The sequence below is a fragment of the Eschrichtius robustus genome, chromosome 15, assembly GCF_028021215.1.
Source record: "Eschrichtius robustus isolate mEscRob2 chromosome 15, mEscRob2.pri, whole genome shotgun sequence".
Lineage (NCBI taxonomy): Eukaryota > Metazoa > Chordata > Mammalia > Artiodactyla > Eschrichtiidae > Eschrichtius > Eschrichtius robustus.
In genome coordinates this window covers 12,255,403-12,276,145 of record NC_090838.1, presented here as the reverse complement: position 1 = coordinate 12,276,145, position 20,743 = coordinate 12,255,403, and the positions used below count along the sequence as shown (strand labels likewise).

Below are 20,743 nucleotides of genomic sequence, written 5' to 3'. Positions count from 1 at the left end.
AATATCACCAATTAATTCACTGACTGCAACTGGAAATAACGACCCATTTCCATCATTAATATTATTGGTGTGCATTTGTGTGTGCGTGTGTGTGTGTATACCTTTGACTAAAGGTCAATCTGTGTGTTAAAAATAGAAAAACAACCCATAATTCAGAGTTCCTGTTCACTCAGCAAATGCTTTAGGAGGTTGCTGACAGGTTGAATATAGTAACCTTTTCAATCACTAATTCTTCAAGGTCTTTTTCAAGATGTCTCTCCTTGACATCCGAAGACACAATACACTGTAAAAACATGGTAACCAACTGAATCTGAATCTGGAGAATGCCAAAAGTATAGACCCCAAAGCCTCTCAAAGGACTACTCCAAAATGATAACGGCCTTGGGATTGGGAGAATAAACATTAAATGCAGTTTTTCACTCATCAAATATTCTATTAATGTGTTAACCACACTGAGGAAACGTTGACGCTGTAGATAAATGATGGAAGATTTAAAAACACAATGTTAATGAAGATGTGAATAGCCAATCTGATTGTAGGTGAATGCATATTATCTTCATGGTAATAGAGAAACATGCAACACTGTTAAAGCCATTTAGAGAGGCAAGACAGAGGAGAGGATCTAGAAGCAATAGGATCTTCATTTCTTTTGCTGCTTCCCACAACCCGCGTTCTCTGTCACCTGGTCAATTTCCTCATTTATTCATTGAGTCATGACATGTTTAGTGAGTGTCTCCAATGGGTAGGGCATATGGGAGCACTAAAGACAAGAATACAGACCCTGTCTCCAGAGATCTCAGAATTCAAAGACAAGCAGAAAAACCATCACAAAACCATGTGAGAAGTATATTTAAATCATATGTTTCAACTATTCAGCACATTTTTCTACCAGCGTCTACTGCGTGCCAGGCACTGTGTTAGGTCCTGGAGGTACAATATCAAGTGAAACAAATAAGGCCTGAGTCTTACAGGCTAAAAGATCAGATTCTCACTAATTAGTCCTGAGTGTCTGATCATTTAGCTGGGGGATCAAAGTGGGATGAATCATGAACTTAGGGATTTGGACCAATACCAAATGTCACTTAGGGTTACACAGTCCTTTTCCCATTTGAAAAAAGAAGAAGACAGATTAGGGCTTCTTCCAGTTGGTACTCTCTACCTCAAAAGTTGATGCCACTTGTGCTTTGAGTCCCCTGAGACTCTTAACAGCTGCCTGGCCCAGAAGACAGAGACTGTGCTGCTGGCACCAAGGGCTTAATTATTAGCTGGAAGAAAAGGTGACTTCAGTTCCATGACAGAGGAGAGAGGAAAAAACTAGGGCTTGCAATAAGCCTAACAAATTACGGAAGAAAATGAGCCAACGCATTTCTAAGTCAGAATCATTCCCAAAGAAGGAATGATGGCTTGGATTTCTCCCACCCCTCCCCACCCCATCCCTGTCGAATGGGGCCACATGAGAAACATTTCCAATAGGACACTATTATATCTGCCAAAAGAAGTGTTTTCCCAGAGAGGGAGGCTGGGGACTGAGGGTCCTGCTTCGCAGATCACTCTGGCTAGCAGGAGGGAGTTACTGCAGGCCGGAGGGGATTCACCAGAGCCCCCTACTCTGCCACCTCTGGGAGAGAAGTGGTATCGTCCTCCATGTCACTCATCCAGCTCTTTGTGGTCACATCAACGTCAGTGTGAATTTGTATTAGAAAGAAGTGTCACTTCGCCTGGGACGCAGAGATGCTTGCCTATCTGTGGCCAGTACCACTTTTAGGCCACTTTTGAAGCACTTAAGAAAGGCCTCTGTTTTAAAAAACTGAGTTTGAAATCTTTCTCTTTTGGTGTTTCAGTAACCATCAAAAGAATGGGGGCTTTTTGTTTTTGTTTTTCCAATGCTCCTCTTCTAGACCACTTATTAGCTTTAATTCTGTTTTGTTTAAAACTTATCAAGTGGTGACTTGCTAAGATGGAGTCACGTGACAGCCAAGATTAGGAGCCTTTTCTGTTCTCCAAGCGCCTTCCTCTCCCACACGTCTTTGTATTTATATTCAAATAGACTTACCTCTCAGAATCTCGGTCCCAGACTCTCGTTTTCTGTTCCTTCTCAAATATAGATCTCTATAGGAAATTGTCTTTGTGCTTAGCTTGTGAGTTTTCGATAACGTTCATCCAAAGGGGAAAGGATTTTGAGTCAAGAGTGTTTGATTTTTTGTTCTCTAGGAGCTTTACATTTTTGTCGTATGTTTTCTTCCCTGACTTTCTTCTTACTTGGGAACTGCCAGCCTTACCCTGGAGTTCTGTTCATTGAAACGTGTTCCTCAGTTACAGGCTTCCTAGCTTGTGGGTTTTTCGGTTTCTGTTTAAGATGCCATATTGCTTTGAGGAAAGTTTGGGAAAACAGGAAAAGATGAAATACATAGTGTATTGTGACAAACATTTTACCTGAGACAACTTACCAAGTGTTTGCGGGAAGCAGGAGAAGGGTAGCAAAGGATGAAGGAGAAACATGTTTCTTTCTCGCCTCTGCTTCCCAGGCTGGATTCAACAGCGTAACCTGGCAGGTCCCTTTCCTCTTTCAAGTCCAGCCGTCCTTTGGCCGCCACCTGCCAAGTCTCGCTCCTGCTCTTCATGGATGCCCTCCCCTGGGGCTTCCAGCCAGCCAGCTCCGGTCCCAGCCCTTACGTGGAGCAGTTTCTGGTTCTCCCAGACCACACTCATCTCTCCCTTCTCTGCACCCTGGTGCACGTGTACTGTAGTCCCTCCTCATCCGCTAGTTGAAATCCGTCTCATTTGTAGAGGGAACAGGTTGCAGGGTTTCTGGGTCACCTCTGAGGGCCTATGATTTCTTTTCTGTTAAAGAGAATTACTATACGTTGGTGAATGTCACCCTTCGTTTCCCAGGTAACTCCACCAATTTCTTAGGTCTTAGCAGGATCTGAGAAATACCAGTGGCCTTAAAATCTCCACGGGCATCGCTTGTCGGAGGTCTGGCCTTGCATTAGTGTAGGTCCAGCAGACGGTGACTGAAGCTGGAGCAACCGCACCTGGCCCAGCTTCCACTCTGATACTCAGCCTTTCTGAAGACCCAGTTGGCATGGTCGGTGCCTCACTTAAAAATCACCCGTTTTGTGACTTCTGTTCTTCCTAACCCCCACCAAGATTAGTCAAAACTGGGGTCTGATCTGGGTAATGCTAGACCAGGTATGACTCCATCCCACCTTTCAGTGGTGAGGTCCGCTGGGAGAATTCAGAGCCTTAGGACTTGGATCTTTGAAAACAGATTTTTAGGAGACGCCATCTATCCCCTTTCTCTGTTAGCAGTGCCTTCGTTTTAGATGGAGATTAATTTCCTAACTAGCCTGGGCAAGAAACCTATTTTACAGGCATTGTGAGATAAATAAAACCCAATCTTTACCACCATTCAACTTCCACCCACTAGCCCCCCACAAAATACTCCTTCAGACAAGAGCAAACATTGGCTCCAGGAATGTAAACAAGTAGGAATTCACTGAGGGGCTAAGGGGATGTTTCTGTGGCTGTTTGAATACGTTCGTTCTTCATTATTTAAGCTTAAACGTGTTACTTTTTTGTGTGGATAAATTTCATGGTTAATACCAAAGATGAACAGTACAGGAGCCTTTAAAATGAACTCCTGCCACTTCTTGAGTTCATGTTCAAAGAGAAACCCCAAGGCATTCTACAGATCATTGTGTTACGGAAAGATACGTCTCTGTCATGGCTCTGAAGGATTCATTATCTAATATTTTAAGCTTTTGTAGTATGGAAATATAAGGGAGACTATTTCCCTACCTATACTCAGATTCACAGACTTTCAGTCACAACAGAAATATTCAATAGCTTCTATTACAAGTGGACGCCAAAAGATAATGTTTATTCTTCCTATCACCCACTGTACCACTTGGCACGTAGTAGGTATGCAAAAAACGTGACCTATACAAATAAAGGAGTGCCTACGATGATTCCAACACGCTTCGCTTTAATGTGTGTGAAATATTGATGACTATTTTGAACTGAGTAATGGGCAGAATTTCTGTTAGTTTTCCTTTCTTAGCACCTTGTTATGTTAAGGAGTAAATACCAAGCCTGCAGGAGTTAAAATAGGATTGTCTAGCAGGTAGAACTGAATACCGAGCCTCTTCTCAGGCTGTTTATAAACACAAGCCCTCTGTGTCTTTTGGTTTCCCATCTGCTTAGATGCCCAGCCCACAGAAGGAGAGAGGGAAATATGGAACCAGATCAGCGCTGTCCTCCAGGATTCCGAGAGCATCCTCGCAGACCTGCAGGCTTACAAGGGCGCGGGGCCAGAGATCCGAGACGTATGCCAATAATAATACTGAGCTGACAGCACCCTTGGTGGAGTAAAGGAAACCCATGCACGCACACACACAGCAAGATTAAGTAATAGCCCTAGTGTTTCCTAGCGTACTAGGAAGAACAAGGAGGGTAATGTGTCCTTAAAAAATGTATGAATGGTCCTTTTTGTTCTAGTACGCTGATCTGAGCACACAGTGCTGTAGGCTGTGTAGAGTGTTAGCCATTCTCTTCTCCAACATACATTTGATATTGCAGGACTCACATTTAAACAATAATTTGTCAGTATGTTACTTCATATAAGGGAAACATACATATGAAATCTACGAACAGCAATTGAAATATGAGTCGCAGTCTGGGTTTATATGAACTTTACAAAAATTTGTAAGAATTTTGGCAGGTTCTACTAGTATCACAAACAAGAGTCATAAAAGATCTCGCTTTAAGTAGTCCTTTTGCTTGAAATAGTTCTGTGGAAGTACCAGCACACACATACATACTGCCACCACCATTTTCTGAAAAAAAACAAAACATAACAAAAACAACAACAAAAACACTGCTAGCGTCATAATCCTGAAGCTGCTGAAACCCAGACAAAACAGCATTTCGAAGAAACTAACAGCCTATTAAGAGGTTATTTTTCTACTTAGGGGTCACCGTTTAATTTAGGTAATTTAGGTACCATCACAGACTGGCAGGAATGTAATACATACTATAAAGAAAGGAAAGTATCCACAGAATCTGCATTTCCCAATGAGCACTAGCTCTACTTTAGAAGAATCAAATGGTCATGGAGGAGGACTGAATTGCTTCCAATTAGACATGCATTTTTTTCGCATTGAAGATAAGAGAAACAAGTAAGATGACATGGTGTCTAATTGTCGAGCCGTTTACATTATGTTCAGGTGCTAAAATCACCATCCTAATTGAGCATCTTGGACGGCACTCTGATGAACTAACGTCCATTGAGGAAATACACATTAGCAAAGTACAGCAGGAATCGTATCTTTTTAACTCAAATTCTTTCTCAGTCTTAAGTCGTTTTGATGCGGAGCTTACTGCTTCTTTTTAAACAGACAATTCCATAATGTTTTGGCAGGCCATTCAAAATCCCAATGACATTCAGCTTCAAGAAAAAGCTTGGAATGCAGTGTGTCCTTTGGTCGTGAGGCTAAAGAGATTTTATGAGTTTTCTATCAGGCTAGGTGAGTACGCGTTTACGGTTTTCAGGTCTTACGTGTGATTCTGTTACGGCGTTTGAGAAAGTAGCAGGAAAGGTTCAGGGCGTTGGAAACTACCCCACGTCCGTCGCTGTGCATCATCAGAGGCCACTTGTACAAAAACACCTGCCATGTCCATTTCTGTCAATCCGCCTCAGAGTTTCTTCCCCTGCATTTACTGGTGCATTTAGAGTGTCTTTACCAGTGGGTGTCCCTTTGGGTTTCTTCTCAGCTAGGTCTGACTCTTAACAGGTTTACCATGTCTGATCACATTTCCGAAGGACAGAGAAAAAATACAGGTTACCTGCTAACCCAAAAAGAAGTTGGTTGGCTGGAATCATGTGTTAAGTTTAATATAGTAAAATACAAGGAAGACAAACATAACATTCTATCCTTAAGCTTAAAAAAATCTGTGCAGGCACAGCATGGCTTTGCAGAAGCAAGAGGAAAATCAAGTCTGGTTGACAGTAGGCTCTATGTGACCACCGATATGATACAACCCCTCCCCGAACAGTAAAGCTGTCTGAGGTTTCCCTGGTTAATATAATACGTCTAGAACGAGGAAGCGTGTGGTCATGTTTTACTCTGCTTCTGCCGTAAGTGAGTGCCACATTTTAAGAGTTTAAACAGAGAAACTGAAGTACGCTGGGGGAATAATAGCCATGATGTTGAGAGAACTTGAAGCTAAGACTCAAAGGAAAGAGTTCCATGAACTGAACCAGTTTTTCAAGAAGAGAGAGCTTCTGAAGACACTCAGGTTGAAGAGGAATCAACTTCTCTGTTTCCTCCAAGTGTGTGTCTAGATCCAATGAACCGAAATCCTAAGGAGCCAACTTTCAGCACAGCAGACAGGAAAAATCCACCTATCAGAGCAGGCCAAGGTCAAGCGAGCTGCCTCAGAAGACAGTTTGTTCCCACAGACAGAAAATGCTAGCGGTGTCCTTGGAAAGAAACTGTTAAAGGACTCTAGGGATGATAGAGCAGGCGCTGGTGCACTCTTCTGTGAAGAGCCAGATAATAAATATTTTAGGCTTGTGGGCCATCCTATTTTCGTTGCAGCCACTCAACCCTGCCATTGGAGCCCAAAAGTAGCCATAGTCAATCCCTAGGGGAATGAAAATAAAGCATGGCTGTGTTTTGATAAAACTTTATTTGCAAAAATTGACTGTGGGCCATAGTTTTCCTACCCCTGCTCTAGAGGACTGGTTAAATGACTCGGTGCTAGGAGAAATACATGGAAGGAAAAACTGGAAGGAAGTTTTAGAAACAGAGAAGTGGGAGTAATGAGACTCTTTTCAGGACAATAATGGAGGTAGATATGGCAGTGGGTTTGTAGAAAAATCTTCCTGGGATTTGCTGAGAGTGTAAATGCAGAGAAGAGCTGGAATAGACCAGGAGTCTCTCCCTGCAAAGCAGGTTATTTAACCCATGCATTCAGGGCCACCTCATCTCCTCCTGGACTGTGAATGCTAATCTCATGCACATGATCCAAAATCACCTATTTGTGGTTTTCTAACAGCGTGAGGAATTGGGATGACAGGACATGTGAGGGTCCAGCTGAGCTTTGGGAGACATTTACAAGACTGTGTGGCCACGGGGCTCTTCTCCAGTGGAGGCAGAGCGTGGGGGGCTCCTTTTCCTCCTCACCCACACATGTCACATTTCACACGGTTCTGGGGGAAAAGGTGGAGTGGAAAGACTCAAGCAGGTTATCTCTGAGAATGTCAACTGGGGCTGCAAATTGTGCTTTTTGAGAAGATCTCTGTGAGCCACCTCAAATATGTCTGTATCACTTCGACTTTCAGAAAAAGCTCTTCAGAGTTTATTGGAATCTCTGACCTGTCCGCCCTACACACCAACCCAACACCTGGAGCGGGAGCAGGCCCTGGCAAAGGAGTTCGCGGAAATTCTGCATTTCACCCTTCGATTTGATGAGCTAAAGGTTAGGCCGCGTGTGCTTGGATTAACAGATTCCCACTGAGCACCTAGGTGTCCAGGTGCTCTGCAGTGCTGTGCGGGGGGGGGGGGGGGGGGGGGGGGAGGGGGGAAGAGAGATGAGTGAGCTGTAGCTCCTTCCCTAGAGAGACGTGTCATGTGGTGAGTATTTGAACTCCTTGTGGTCAAAGTGATTTAAGATGGTGGTTTCTACATGGAAATTCAAAATCTGCCAAATGCAACCAGAAGAAAACATTTCAGATGTCTCTTCCTCTTTGGGAACAAGTATACTTTCCCTGAAATCTAGCCTAGGGTAAAACCAGGGCATATTTTTAAATAGTGAAGCTTTGAGTATTTATTTTTAACCGGAAGTTGCTTTGACTCTTGGGTAACAAAGAGAAGTCCTGGTATCTGTGCAGAATCTGGTGTCCGGGCTTCTGATGCATATCCCGTACCTGATGCTGAGAGATGACCTGCTTTCCTCCCTTCTGAATTTCAGATGAGGAACCCGGCTATTCAGAATGACTTCAGCTACTACAGAAGGACCATCAGTCGTAACCGCATCAACAACATGCATGTGAGTCCCCGGAGCTACCAGGTTGACACACCCACGCTCCAGTCATCGGGAGGGGCACGGGGAGAAGACAGAGCCTTTGTCTGTAATTCAATTTCCAGAGGACACTGTTTTGAGATGTTGACCGTCTCTTTATCAACCGCATCCTCTCATCTTCTTTTCATCAGCTAGACATTGAGAACGAAGTCAACAATGAGATGGCCAACCGAATGTCCCTCTTCTATGCAGAAGCCACGCCGATGCTGAAAACCCTCAGCAACGCCACCATGCACTTTGTCTCCGAAGTAAGCGACGTCGAGAAATGAGGTGCCTTTTGCCCGATTGCATGTAAAATCTGCTAACAGGGCTAATACCCATTTGTGTCTCCCATTTAGAACAAAACGCTGCCAATAGAGAATACCACAGACTGCCTCAGTACGATGACGAGCGTTTGTAAAGTCATGCTGGAAACTCCGTAAGTTAAATCAGAGGTGTATTCATGGTCAAGAGTTCACCTATCTCTGTGGTGATGGTGATGGTGGTGACAACATCTAACATTTGGGTCAGCATATTAACATTTACTTATATATTAACTGAATTAATTTCATAAAGAATTCTGGGTGAGAGGTGTAGTATTCCCATTTTAGAACTGAGGAAGATGAGGCCTAAGTTGATTAACTGACTTCTTCCCAAAGATTGCATAGCTTGTTAGATGGCAGAATCAAAAGTCGAATCAAAGATACAGGAGAAGTTGTATAAGGATCAAATGGAAGATTGGGTTAAATGACTGGGTATGTTATAAATATATTGGAGAAAAGATTTGACAGAAGATTTAGAACCAAGAGTGGAAGTGGTAAGGCTATTGCAAAAATGATAATGAAGATCTCTTTCTCTCTCTCTCTCTCTCTCTCTCTCTCACGCACGCAGCAGTTTCCTTGCACTTAAATTACTTGCTAGATTTAAAAAAAATGGTTGAGGTTGTTGAGGATGAGTCAGTATGGTAATGAGAAAACCTGCACTCCAATGTCAGGGTTCCACTTATTCCACATATGTCTGTAGCCCCTTTTGTGCCCATAAACAAGTGGTCTGATCTGCCTGGACCTTGGTTTCCTCATCTGATAAGGTTCCCATAATACCATCTATGATGCAGAGAGTTTGGGAGGGCCAAAGGCATCAAGAGTGCCTTATAAAATTTGATGCTCTGTTCAAATGTAAGATGGTGTTAATTTCAGATAGTTCATTTATATTTAAGTTAAGATTTATTCCAAGATGGAAATAGGAATCATCATCATTGTGGGGACAATCCATAATGAAGTAGATGTTAAGAAAGCCTCTAAGGGCTTCCCTGGTGGCGCAGTGGTTGCGAATCTGCCTGCCAATGCAGGGGACACGGGTTCGAGCCCTGGTCTGGGAAGATCCCACATGCCGCGGAGCGACTAGGCCCGTGAGCCACAATTACTGAGCCTGCGCGTCTGGAGCCTGTGCTCCGCAACAAGAGAGGCCGCGACAGTGAGAGGCCCGCGCACCGCGATGAAGAGTGGCCCCCGCTCGCCGCAACTAGAGAAAGCCCTCGCACAGAAACGAAGACCCAGCACAGCCAAAAATAAATAAATTAAATTAAATTAAATTAAATTAAAAAATTAAAAAAAAAAAAAAAGAAAGCCTCTAGAACTGGCTTGAATTATCTGAATCATCAGCGACCCTGTCAAGGTAGGTGAACAAAATTCAAACTCCACAAATACTCTCAGCCCAATGAATGGTATGTAATTTCTGGTAGGTACCTTTGCCAATGTAATTCAATCTGCAGCCTGTATCTTAACAAAGGAAGTTACCCAGACTGGAGACACGGTAGCTGCTCTATAGAAATGAACTTGATTCGTTTTCTCCATAATGAAGCCATTACTCTCTATAATCTAGGACAGCCAGAGAGACCTGCTAGAAAATATTCAAGATTGATGGGCGGGGGACTTATGTACACGATGAGCTGCCTCGCTGAGGGCAGAAGAGAATTTACTGCCCTCTAATTTACCTTGTTTTCACAGTGGTCAGATAGATTCAAGGAGAATTACCATCCCTGGTTTCTATAAGAGCTTATTAACCTGGTTCTGCAGGTCTGGAATTGTTCTCCAGGGAGGCTTGGAGGAGGCTGAAGTAGCCATTTGTGGAGCCAGAGATGAACGTGCTCTGTCACGGAGGTAATATCTCTGCCACTTGTCCTCTCTTCCAGGGAGTACAGGAGTAGGTTTACAAGCGAAGAAACGCTGATGTTCTGCATGAGGGTGATGGTGGGGGTCATCATCCTCTACGACCACGTCCACCCTGTGGGAGCTTTCTGCAAGACGTCCAAGATCGATGTAAGAATAGTTACGAACTGTGATTTCCCAATAAGAGCTCATAAATGTCATCAAACAGACCTTGCTTCCCTCTCTCCCTCCCCTCCACACCCCCTACCCCCCGGCCCGGGAGTGAACTCTCCCAGATGCGAGCCCCGTCGTGGCAGCTCTTGTAGCAAGAAGTCCAGTCCTGTTCATATGCTTGCAGCAAACACATCCAACCTCAAAGACATAGCAGGAATATGGAGGTGCTGATGCCTTCAGCCTGTAGAGGAGCTGAGAGGTAAACAATCCCTGAGCTACAAGCTGCCCCTTCAGCTTACCCAGTGTGCCATATAAATATATATTTTTTATATGTTATATGTGTCTCATCCTAGATTACAAGGCACCGCGGTCAAATCCCAAACAACGTTCCAGCTTCCTCTCCCACCATCCCTGCAGATGGCTCTACCTGATTCCCATGCCTTTTCTTGTCCTTGGAATATGCTTGAGCTCTTTACTCTGCCCAGAGCGCCCTCCCTCTTCTCTGATGGGGGGATTCTTTTAAGACCCTCCTCACATGTCACCTCATTTGGAGCACATCTCCTGTGCCCTGCATGGAGCAGAGGCTTGCTTCTCCTCCGGGCCCAGAGCGCCTACCATTTTGGATTTTCTGACTCCCTCATGGCCTCTGAGTTTGTTGACAAGGGCAGAGACCAAGATCTATATACCTAATGTCTGCTTCATTGCCTGGCAGTGTCCTTGGTGCATACAGCACGGCGCTCACTAGGTACTCCTTAAGAGTTTTTGCTGAACGAATGGACATGGTTGGAAAACAAATGATTGTGGTGTGCAGGTGACTTCCTGTTGCTTGTGGGATAAAACAGGTTCCTCTCAGCCCAGTGTTTGCAGGCAGTGGCACCCAGCCGTGTAACCCTGTATTAATGTGAAGCCTTTTAAGTACGGAATAGGACCTCTTGGTACCAACTTATTCTGACGCGGCTGAGTCGGGGCGTGCACACTCTACGCTCGTTCATCCTCACAGAACAGCATCTCTGATGCTCTAGTTCTGTGCGGACAGAAAGTCCATGTGCCCAGAGGGGCCATGAATCTAAGGATTGTAAGAAAATGTATCAATTAATAATGCAACTTGGATTACTCATTTTGAGGTTTTGGCTCCCTAGCATATCTAGCCATGGTTCTTCATTATTTTTAATGTAATTATTTCTATTTATCAAGATACTTATATAAATACTTATATAAATACTTATATACTTATATAAATACTTACATACTTATATATACTTATATACTTATATAAATACTTACATAAATACTTATAAATATACTTATATAAATACTTATATAAAAGTTTTGGGAAAATACAGGAAATCAAAATATAGAAAATTGGGACTTCCCTGGTGCCCCAGTGGTTAAGACTCCATGCTTCTACTGCAGGGGGCGCGGGTTCGATCCCTGGTCAGGGAACTAAGACCCCGCATGCTGCACGGGGCAGCCAAAAAAAAACCAAACAAACCCAAAATACAGAAAATTAAATTTATCAGTGGTAACCTCACCATGGACGGATGACCACCGTCAATATGTCACATATATATGTCCCTTCATTTTGTATAGATGTTTGTGCGTATGTGTGTATATACTTAACAGATTAGCACCCTGCCATAATTTCTATCTTAAAACATATTTAATTTGCATAACAGTATATTATGGAAGTTTTTTCATACCAATAAATATTTTTACTGTATTCTTTGTGAGGCTTTAACATTTTCATGCTATAGATTAAGTATAAATAGCTCTATTAATAACCCATGAATATCATTTGAATATGGATTGAATTTATTACCTAGTACTCATAGGACATTCTCATTTACCACAGTCTTTTGTTAACTTGTCACAGAGTCAATAATTAAAAATACACTGGGTACCATTATGTCTTGTAGCCCTAACCTTTAAAAAGCTTGTCCTTGCTTGTCATTTACTGAGTCTTTCTGCTGAGGCTATAAACGTTATATAATATTAGATCTATCCCTACCCAGTTTTGATGAAGTCCATTTGTTCATGTATGTCTCACTAAGAAGGTTTGTTCACAGAAGTTTGTATGTGTCTCTAAGAAAGTTTCAGGTTTACGGAGCACACATGTGTATGATGGGCCATTTTTCTTTGATGGCATAAGGGTTTCTTTCCAGATACCAGTCTGCTTCTAAGCCGGCAGCTTCTTGCACTGTTTTATAAATACTTAGGGTATCAGCATCAACTGTGAAAAGGCAAATATTGAAATAGATCCTGTTACCTGCGCTTGCAAAGAATGTGTTCTGTAGTCCAAAATGGAGGTACTGAGCTCTAGAAACCCAGATGAGGGAGAAACTCATTCTGTGTAGAGGCAGAGACAGAGGGTGACGTTTCAGGTGGATCTTGAGGATTTTACCAAATGGACCGAGAGAAGGAAGAGTACGCCAGGTGGAGGGACTCATCAGAGCCAAGTCATCGAGGCCCAGAGGGATATGCATCATTTAGAGAACTGATTCTATTCGTGGGTGCCAGGAGAGCAGGCTGGAGTGAGATGGCATTTTCAACTGATTTCCTTCAAATTGTATGGAATGATCCAACACAGAATCACTCCTAAAATGTGGTCCCCAGCCCAAACCTCATCCAGAATTCCAGACCCCCCCTCCTTCAGACACCTGAGGCGTGGCCGGCCTCAAATCAAAGGTTATCCTTTCCCCCACAGACCTGCTCCTCCTCCTCCTGGGTTCCTGTCTCAGGTATTTCTCCGTCCTCCAACTCAGTCTCAAGGCCAGAAAGCTGGGATTGTCCCTCAGAACCTAGGAACTGTCTTCTTCCCTCTTCACCTTCACACCTTCTCAATCACCGAGTCCTGTGAACTGGACCTCGGATGCACCCCCCCCCCCTCTTGCCCTGATCCTCCGTGCCCACTGCTGCTCTCATACCCTCACCCTCAGGGGCTCCCACTGGCCCCCCCGTCTCCAGTCGCGCTTCCTCCCATCCCTTGCAGTATGCATCACGTTACTAGATTGTTTAACACCTAACAAGGGTGTTTTCCACAGGTAAAGGCCCCCAACTCCCGAACATGCTGTTAAACCCACATTGAATCTGGCCCTGACTGCACCTCTGACTGCATCCTGTTATTCACACTCAAGGCTTTCATCCGCCTGAAATAGAACTCGAAATTCCCAAAGAGTATCCACTGCTCTTCTGCCTCTTCTCTAATCTGTGTCCCCATTTCTCCTTGGGCACTTTTTACAAGAACACATATCACAGGATGATAATGAGCTATTTGTCTCTCTTCTCCCACTAGACTATGAGCTCTTTTGGGAGAGGGACCAAATCTCTTCATTCTGAGCTTGATCCCATCCTGCACCCATGACAGGCATCTCTGATTGACCACGACATTCTTTTTGGATGAGCCTAAACATGCCCCCAAATGATTCTCAACCCTGGGCTTCTGGCTGCCCCCATCAATCCAACAGGGTTTGTCAGGCCTTTAGGAAAAAACTTTCAACATACAAGAACATTTTTATAAGTGACCTTTATAAAAGAGGCCCTTAGTACAGTATACCCAAATCAGTGCATGAACATCTGAGCTTAAAATGAGTGATGGTGTTCTTTCCAGAAAGATTCTTCCTTCGCAAAAAAAGAAAAAGAAAAAAATTTGTTAAGTTGTTGAGTTTACCAGTCAAACAGCTGAAGGAGGAAAAGCATTCTGGGCAGAGAGATGACATAAAATGATCAGGTTTGCAATTCATTCAGTCAGTCTCAACTGAGCACAGGCTAGAGGAGGAGCTCTCCCCTTGGCTCTGGAGTCCAAGACAAGAAAATCAAAGTCTCAGGTCTTTGTCCCCAAAAGTCAGACACATAAAATGTTCGATTGCAGTATAATATGAAAACTGGCACAGAACCTTCTAGAAGCCCAGAGAAACAACTCACTGGCCTGAGGGGGTAGGCAGGTCTGTTGGACATTTCTGAGTTTGATTTCTATGGGAAGAAATACTGTGATATTATTATGAACAGATGTTGTTATGGACAGATACTATGATGGAATTACTGGGGTATTAACAAAGTCTTGTGCCTTCTTCTAGATGAAAGGCTGTATAAAGGTGTTGAAGGAACAGGCCCCAGACAGTGTGGAGGGGCTGCTGAACGCCCTCAGGTGAGCCTCGGCCCTGTGGGGCAGCCAACCCTTCTGAACCATTGCAAATGTAGATGCTGTTTGGGTCCGAGGGCTAGAACACCAGGCTTAACCCCTTTGCATCTGTTAATACATGTCATCTTCCCAACTGCCTGTTGAGGTCAGCCCCATTTTTATCATCCCCTTTTTACAGATGGAAGAAACTGAAATTTAGAGAAGTCAACTCACTTGGCAAAAGTCACACAGCAGATGGCTGAGCCAGGATCTAAACCCAGGCCTGGGTGACCCCGCAGGTCAAAGGCCTGACTCCCAGCCACAATGCTTTGTGGTTGGTGGGGACTTGCAGAAGAAGAAGCTTCCCCGGTCTCACTTCCCCCTGCACCTGTGGTTCCCAAACCTGGCTGCACAGGAGAATTATGTGGGTAACTTTTGAAAACACTGATGCTCAGGGTCCAACCCAGGCCAAATGAGCTCGAATCGCTGGGGTAGGGCCTCAGGCATCCATTTTGCGTTTGTGGGTTTGCTCTGAAGGTCCCTGGGTGAGTCATACGTGCAGCTGCCAACACTGAAAACCCTGCTCTCCCCTGTCTGGATGCCCTTGTAGTTGGCTAGTGCCAACGAGTCATGCCCGAGCACCTGCTCTCTTCCCAAGGACACATGCACTTAATCCACTTCAGGGGAGGTATTCTTGTTTCTCAGCTGTGACATATCCACAGGAGTTTGTTGAATCATGCCAGTCGGGATTGCAATCTGGAAAGTTCATGGTCCCTGCTGTCTCAGTCATCTTTGATTTCCCTCAGTTCCTCTCAACTTCATGCATGTAGTAAATGTTCCGTAAGTATAAGTGAAATGGAGCACTGACCCTCTACGCACGTACAACACATATGTTTCTTGCTCTCATTTAATCATCACAAGTCAGAGTGATAAGATCTATTACCCCATCTAATAAATGAAGAAACTGAGATGCACATGAAATGAATAATTACACACTGAGGCTAAATCCTTTTTCATGAAGCTGCTAAGTCATCATTCTTCAGAACAGATGTAGCTTTAACCCAAGAGCCTTCCAGACTCTGTGGGTAAACCAAGGTTTTCTCCACTGGTGCCCATTTCACAAAAGGCTGGCTTTCCACACTCAGTAAGAAGACTTTGGCTTCTGTTGTTTGTTTGTTTGTTTTGCTTTCCAGCATCATTCAATCAAGCAGAGCTTCGAGAGCAGGGCACTGCGGTAGGCTGTGAGTTCCATCCGAATCTCGGCATTTGGTGTCTCCTGTAGACACTGTGAGGAAGTCAAAGAACACAGGTTTTTGAGGCAGGCAGACCTGGATCCAAATCAGAAATCACAAATTGTTTACAAATCATACATCGTTACATTTGTCATCTAGAATGGGTCTTTTAACGTCTCTAAATCTCAGTTTGCACATCTGTAAAATTGAGGCAATGACCTGTCCTACAGAGAGTTAGTGTGAGTGAAGTAAAAACTTCCATGGAGTGCTTGGGACGCGGTCAAGATTTTATTACATGTTACTTCTCTTTTCCTTTCTTTTCATGAACTATTTCTACACCAGTTAATGTGAGGAGACAAATGACACCAGTTTTCTTCAGTATATGGACCTGCCTTCGTGCCCCCTTGTGGTGGCAATGAGGACAAGCATTCCCATAAAAGTAAAAAACCCTAACAGTTCAAGTGTTGGGTAATGTTGTTATATGCAAACCCATATTTTAATATTTGTGACTCAGCAGGGGTGGCCTAGATGGCCAAGATCCTGCACTCAAGCACGTGAAGTCTGCCTCCCTGGAACATGAGATTGCTTGTGTCTCCTCCGTGAAATTATTTGATTAGGTGGAAGATCTGCTTGTTTAATAACCGTAACATAAAACTCCTTTGGAAGGAAGGAGCAAATATTAAATCTGAGACTACTCTGGGCATTGAGGTGTGGCTCTTTGTCTAAAGAACCAATGCCAAGTTTGATTTCTAAATATCAGTTATGTCTCCCAAGGTAAAGATGAGCTGGAGAGTCACGATCGAAGCTTTCTCAGAGTTCTGTTTGCACACTGACCGCCATCATTTTCTCTCCATCCAGGTTCACTACAAAACACTTGAATGATGAATCGACTTCCAAACAGATTCGAGCAATGCTTCAGTAAAGCTTTGCTCAGTGAAGAGGATCTTTGAACTGACCTCAGAAGATGTATATGTTTACATAATTTAATACAGATTGATGTTAATACTCGTGTATTTACATAACCGTTTCCTTCTTGTCCCTGAAATATATGGACCTTAATTTGTATCCTGACTGACTCAACCCAACAGAGCATAAATTGACTGGAGAGCCTTATCTTCGATGTCTGAAACGAAAACCCCTTCTCCAAAAGGAAAATTTTAGAGACATTGATCTTTGCTACTGGAGTTCCTCACACCTTTAACAATCAGAAATTCCTAATAGCTTGTGGTCATGTCTTAATTCTAGATGTGTAATCTCTCTGGGAAGTATAGTTATAGAAACACGAAGTATTTGATTTCCTGGGTCAGCTCAACTACAAGAAACACAACTGTTATCCTGACAGAGAGAGAGGGATCCCAGAAAAGAAAAATGCACGTGGAGACACAAAGCCAAGTGTTTGGAACTCAGCACACCCCCTCTCTTTCCTCAGACAGCGCAGCACACGTGCAACTTTTTTGTTGCACGTATTTTATTTATCAGCATACTCTCTTCCTGTTTTGATTTATACCCTCTAATGTTCCCTTTCCATTTTGCAAGAGGAAAAATCAGTGTGTTTGCATCAGTTCATGGGAGAGAAGCAAGAAGAGATAGATGTGCTGTTGTGGATGGGTCGGTGGCTGTGGTGGAAGTGGGGCACAGGTGGGGAGGAAGGGCACCCAGGCAACTGGACGGTCATCTCTCTGCTTCAGCCCTCTGTCTCCAGGGACAGGGAAATGGAGCTCTGGCTAAAATTGTGGGTAAGGTTGCTAACGTTCCTGTTGTCTGTGGAGCGCTGGATACACAGCCCCTCCTAATAGGAGCCCTGTCCTCTGGGGACCATCCCTGTGGCAGCAGAGACCTAGACACTTAATTAGTTACCAGAAAACGAGAGGAACTTAGAGGGGAGACTTTCGTTTTCTGGTTATCTAATATTTAAATGGCAGCTCCTTCACGACCCAACTGCTAGCTTGTTGCAATGTATAAACTCTGGCTTGAGTACCTGGATTAAGTCCTAGCCCTGTTGATTCACAGAGTGATCTTGGGAAATTCACTTAAGTTCTCTGTGTCTCACTTTCCTCATCTATAAAATGGGCAAATAAAACAGATAATCTCCAATGGTCCTACAAGACTATGAGTCAATAGAAAGGCTGACTCTCACCGTCCTTCCTTTGTAAGTAGAATCCAGTAAGCATCACCCCACCTTGCCTTGATGCTTAGCATTATGACAAGGGTCATTCTGTCTGCAGACAGAGCTTAGAATGGAATCTTGGAAATCTTCTATTCTGGTCTCCAGTGGAAAAATGAGGCAGAAAATGAAGTCTAACAGGATCACCCCCATGTAGGACTAGAACCCAGGATGCCTCATTCCTGACTCCATGCCCTTTCTTTTTCACCACGTGGCCTATGCGTACATACTATGGGGGTGATACTGGACGCTTTTAAATCAACCCTCAGCCTGAACCATATAATTGCTTGCCTATTTCTGATGGAAGGAAAGAGTTGCCCAGGGAATGGTAATTCCCAAAGTTGGGTTTGGTTATATCAGGGTTTGGTGTCATTCACAATGTGCCATTGTGACAATGTCCCAAGGAATGAGCTGTCACACCATTACTTTCCTGACTTTGGTGGCCAGCTGGCATTCCCTTGAGTCCTCCAAGAAGAGGAGAGACATACTTTGGTTTTGTTTATTTTTAACAAAGAAATCCATTCAAGTGACAGAACAGATTACCCAGTCTGTATCTAAATGTCAGTCAACAAGGAGAGGAAAGGCCCTTTTCCTTGGAGCTTTTCAAGCTGAACAAGTACAGCTGCTTGGATGAGGGTTCTCTCATCAGAACAGAAATGCACTAGATGGCTTTCAAGACCTTTCCAAACCTAGGCATTCTAAAACCCTAGAGGAAGCCAGAAATTAGGATAACACTGGGTAAACAAATTCATTAAATATTCAGCTTAAGAAATGTTCTTTTACTTGGCAGCCCCATGTTATCTTTGGGAAACAACTGTCAAGACTAGAAATATAGATGCACTCAATGTTTATCGTCACTGGGTTTACCTTCCTCCCATATCAGGGAAGGAGATTAAGTCTTGGAGAGGGGAAAGGACTTGCAGAGTAAATAGTTGAGCACGTTTATAATTTTTAATTAGACTTTCTATCAAATGGGACCAAACATATGGGAGAGGCTGTCGGCCTGCCCCGATTTAGCCAAGCCACCTTGTTTCAAAGCCAAGATTCACTAGTACGTGGATTCTCAAAAGCCCAGGACCTGAACTATTGCCTCTGACTATCAGGAGGACGGTTAACCGAATGTCTGTGATCACTAACAGGTGATGGGCCTTGGGTCCACTCCGGAGCTAATGTGGGAGACAAATTCTTTTAACAGACTGTCCGCCAGGCATCAGACATCCTTGAAAAATCACAGCTTTTTGTGCTGCATGCACATGTGTCCACACCCTGTGAGTGGTTCAGGGGAAAGTGCAAGCCACAGTATCCATGTCAATGTTAACTGTATTTCATATTCGATGTCTCATGGTTTTCAAGTAAAAGTGTTTTCCATTACTCATATTTATTTTGGGGCAAGCAACAAGGTGAAAATTACATTTCTCAGATGCACTGCTACTTTGGCATTATAACTTTGTTCTCAGAAACCTTTTATGTGCCACTAGGAATTAGTAAAACAAAGTGACAATGAATGTTTTGAATTGTGGTGACCCATTGGGGCTGGAGTATTAATTAACAACCAGAAAGAAAATCCTGGATACTATCCTTTAACTATTAGTTAATATCATGCTTCATGGGTGTTTGCTCTTAGTCATCACCATTGTATCAAGTTATTAATGGTAAACTGAGGTTTTTGATACATCATCACATTTAAATAACAGCAATTTCATGCTTTCTCAAAAGAAAAATGAAGCTCACTCAATCTTGGAATCTAATGGTGCAGAAGACATCAGAAACTTCTCATTCAATCTTGTATCCCAGACAGATAACAGATTTTTCTAGATGTTAATAATAAACATTGGAATTTTATCTTAAAGAAACAAAAGCTTTGGAATCCAATTTCCCCACTACATCTATAAAGGCTGTTGCATACACAAAGCTGTTTAAAAGTTGTTGTATATTGTTTGCTGAAGTCCCTGTAATTTTTTTTGCCTGCTTTGCCTCTTTTTGTACAGAAGTTTTGAGTGTGAAATGAAAATTAAAGTTTGGTACATATATTTAAAAATACACCTCTTTTATATGATGTTCAAGGTTAAGTGGGTAATAAGCACATGATCACAGATACTTGCTAAACATAGATATTTGCTAAACACCTGCTCTGCGGACCAGGAAATCACACCAACTGCCCTTCACCTCTCTATGCCTCAATTACTTCATATACCCCAAATCTGAAATACCCAAAATGAACTAGTCTTGGTACCAGCTGTATTTATTCATTTCAGCAAAGACCCCCATTATTTTTTTAAAAAGGCATAAAATACGGAGATAGATACATGACTGATACCTAGAGTTGCATGAGACCTACTTATTCAAGGATGCTAAGAAATAAAAGAGCATTTATTTGCTCTTTTATTTTTTCCCTTGAGTACAGTAGCACTTTATGGATTTGGCAAAATTTGCAAATAGCCTATTCCACAAAAGTTCATTTTTCAGGCAACTTAATCTCTAAAGCAATTCTCTTAACTATTAAACACTGAAACTTTTCTAGAGCATTACTTTTAATCCCTGAACCTTTTAAGCTAATCACCTAAGACCTAACTGTGTGTGCTCTCAGTGGGTCAGAGTCCCCAGCAGAGACCTTCCATGATGCCATATACAAAACACAAAGGGAAATGAATAGGAATGGTAAATTTTCTGTAAATTGACACAGACAAGTTATAAACGGACAAAAGCTGGAAAGAGAGAAAATGAAAGGGGCCTTCGAGAGAGAGAGAGAAGAAGGGGAGAGAGAGACCCTAATTAAATAAGTGATGAGAGTCAAAAGACATGAAAAAGAAATGAGTAAGCATAAGTGTAATTGTCAAGAGGA

General features: G+C 43.1%; 1 protein-coding gene across 1 annotated transcript in view; it reads left to right on the top strand.

Annotated features, from left to right (window-relative positions):
• CYRIA (CYFIP related Rac1 interactor A) overlaps positions 1-16,957 on the top strand; it is a 105,684-nt gene extending 88,727 nt beyond the window's left edge. The window contains exons 4-12 of the mRNA XM_068564923.1: positions 4,207-4,328; positions 5,423-5,528; positions 7,349-7,485; positions 7,978-8,055; positions 8,220-8,336; positions 8,427-8,506; positions 10,259-10,385; positions 14,462-14,532; positions 16,596-16,957. Coding sequence (XP_068421024.1) covers positions 4,207-4,328; positions 5,423-5,528; positions 7,349-7,485; positions 7,978-8,055; positions 8,220-8,336; positions 8,427-8,506; positions 10,259-10,385; positions 14,462-14,532; positions 16,596-16,659 — 902 coding nt within the window. The 3' untranslated portion in view covers positions 16,660-16,957. The remainder of the gene's footprint in view (positions 1-4,206; positions 4,329-5,422; positions 5,529-7,348; positions 7,486-7,977; positions 8,056-8,219; positions 8,337-8,426; positions 8,507-10,258; positions 10,386-14,461; positions 14,533-16,595) is intronic.
• The last annotated feature ends 3,786 nt before the right edge of the window (positions 16,958-20,743 follow it).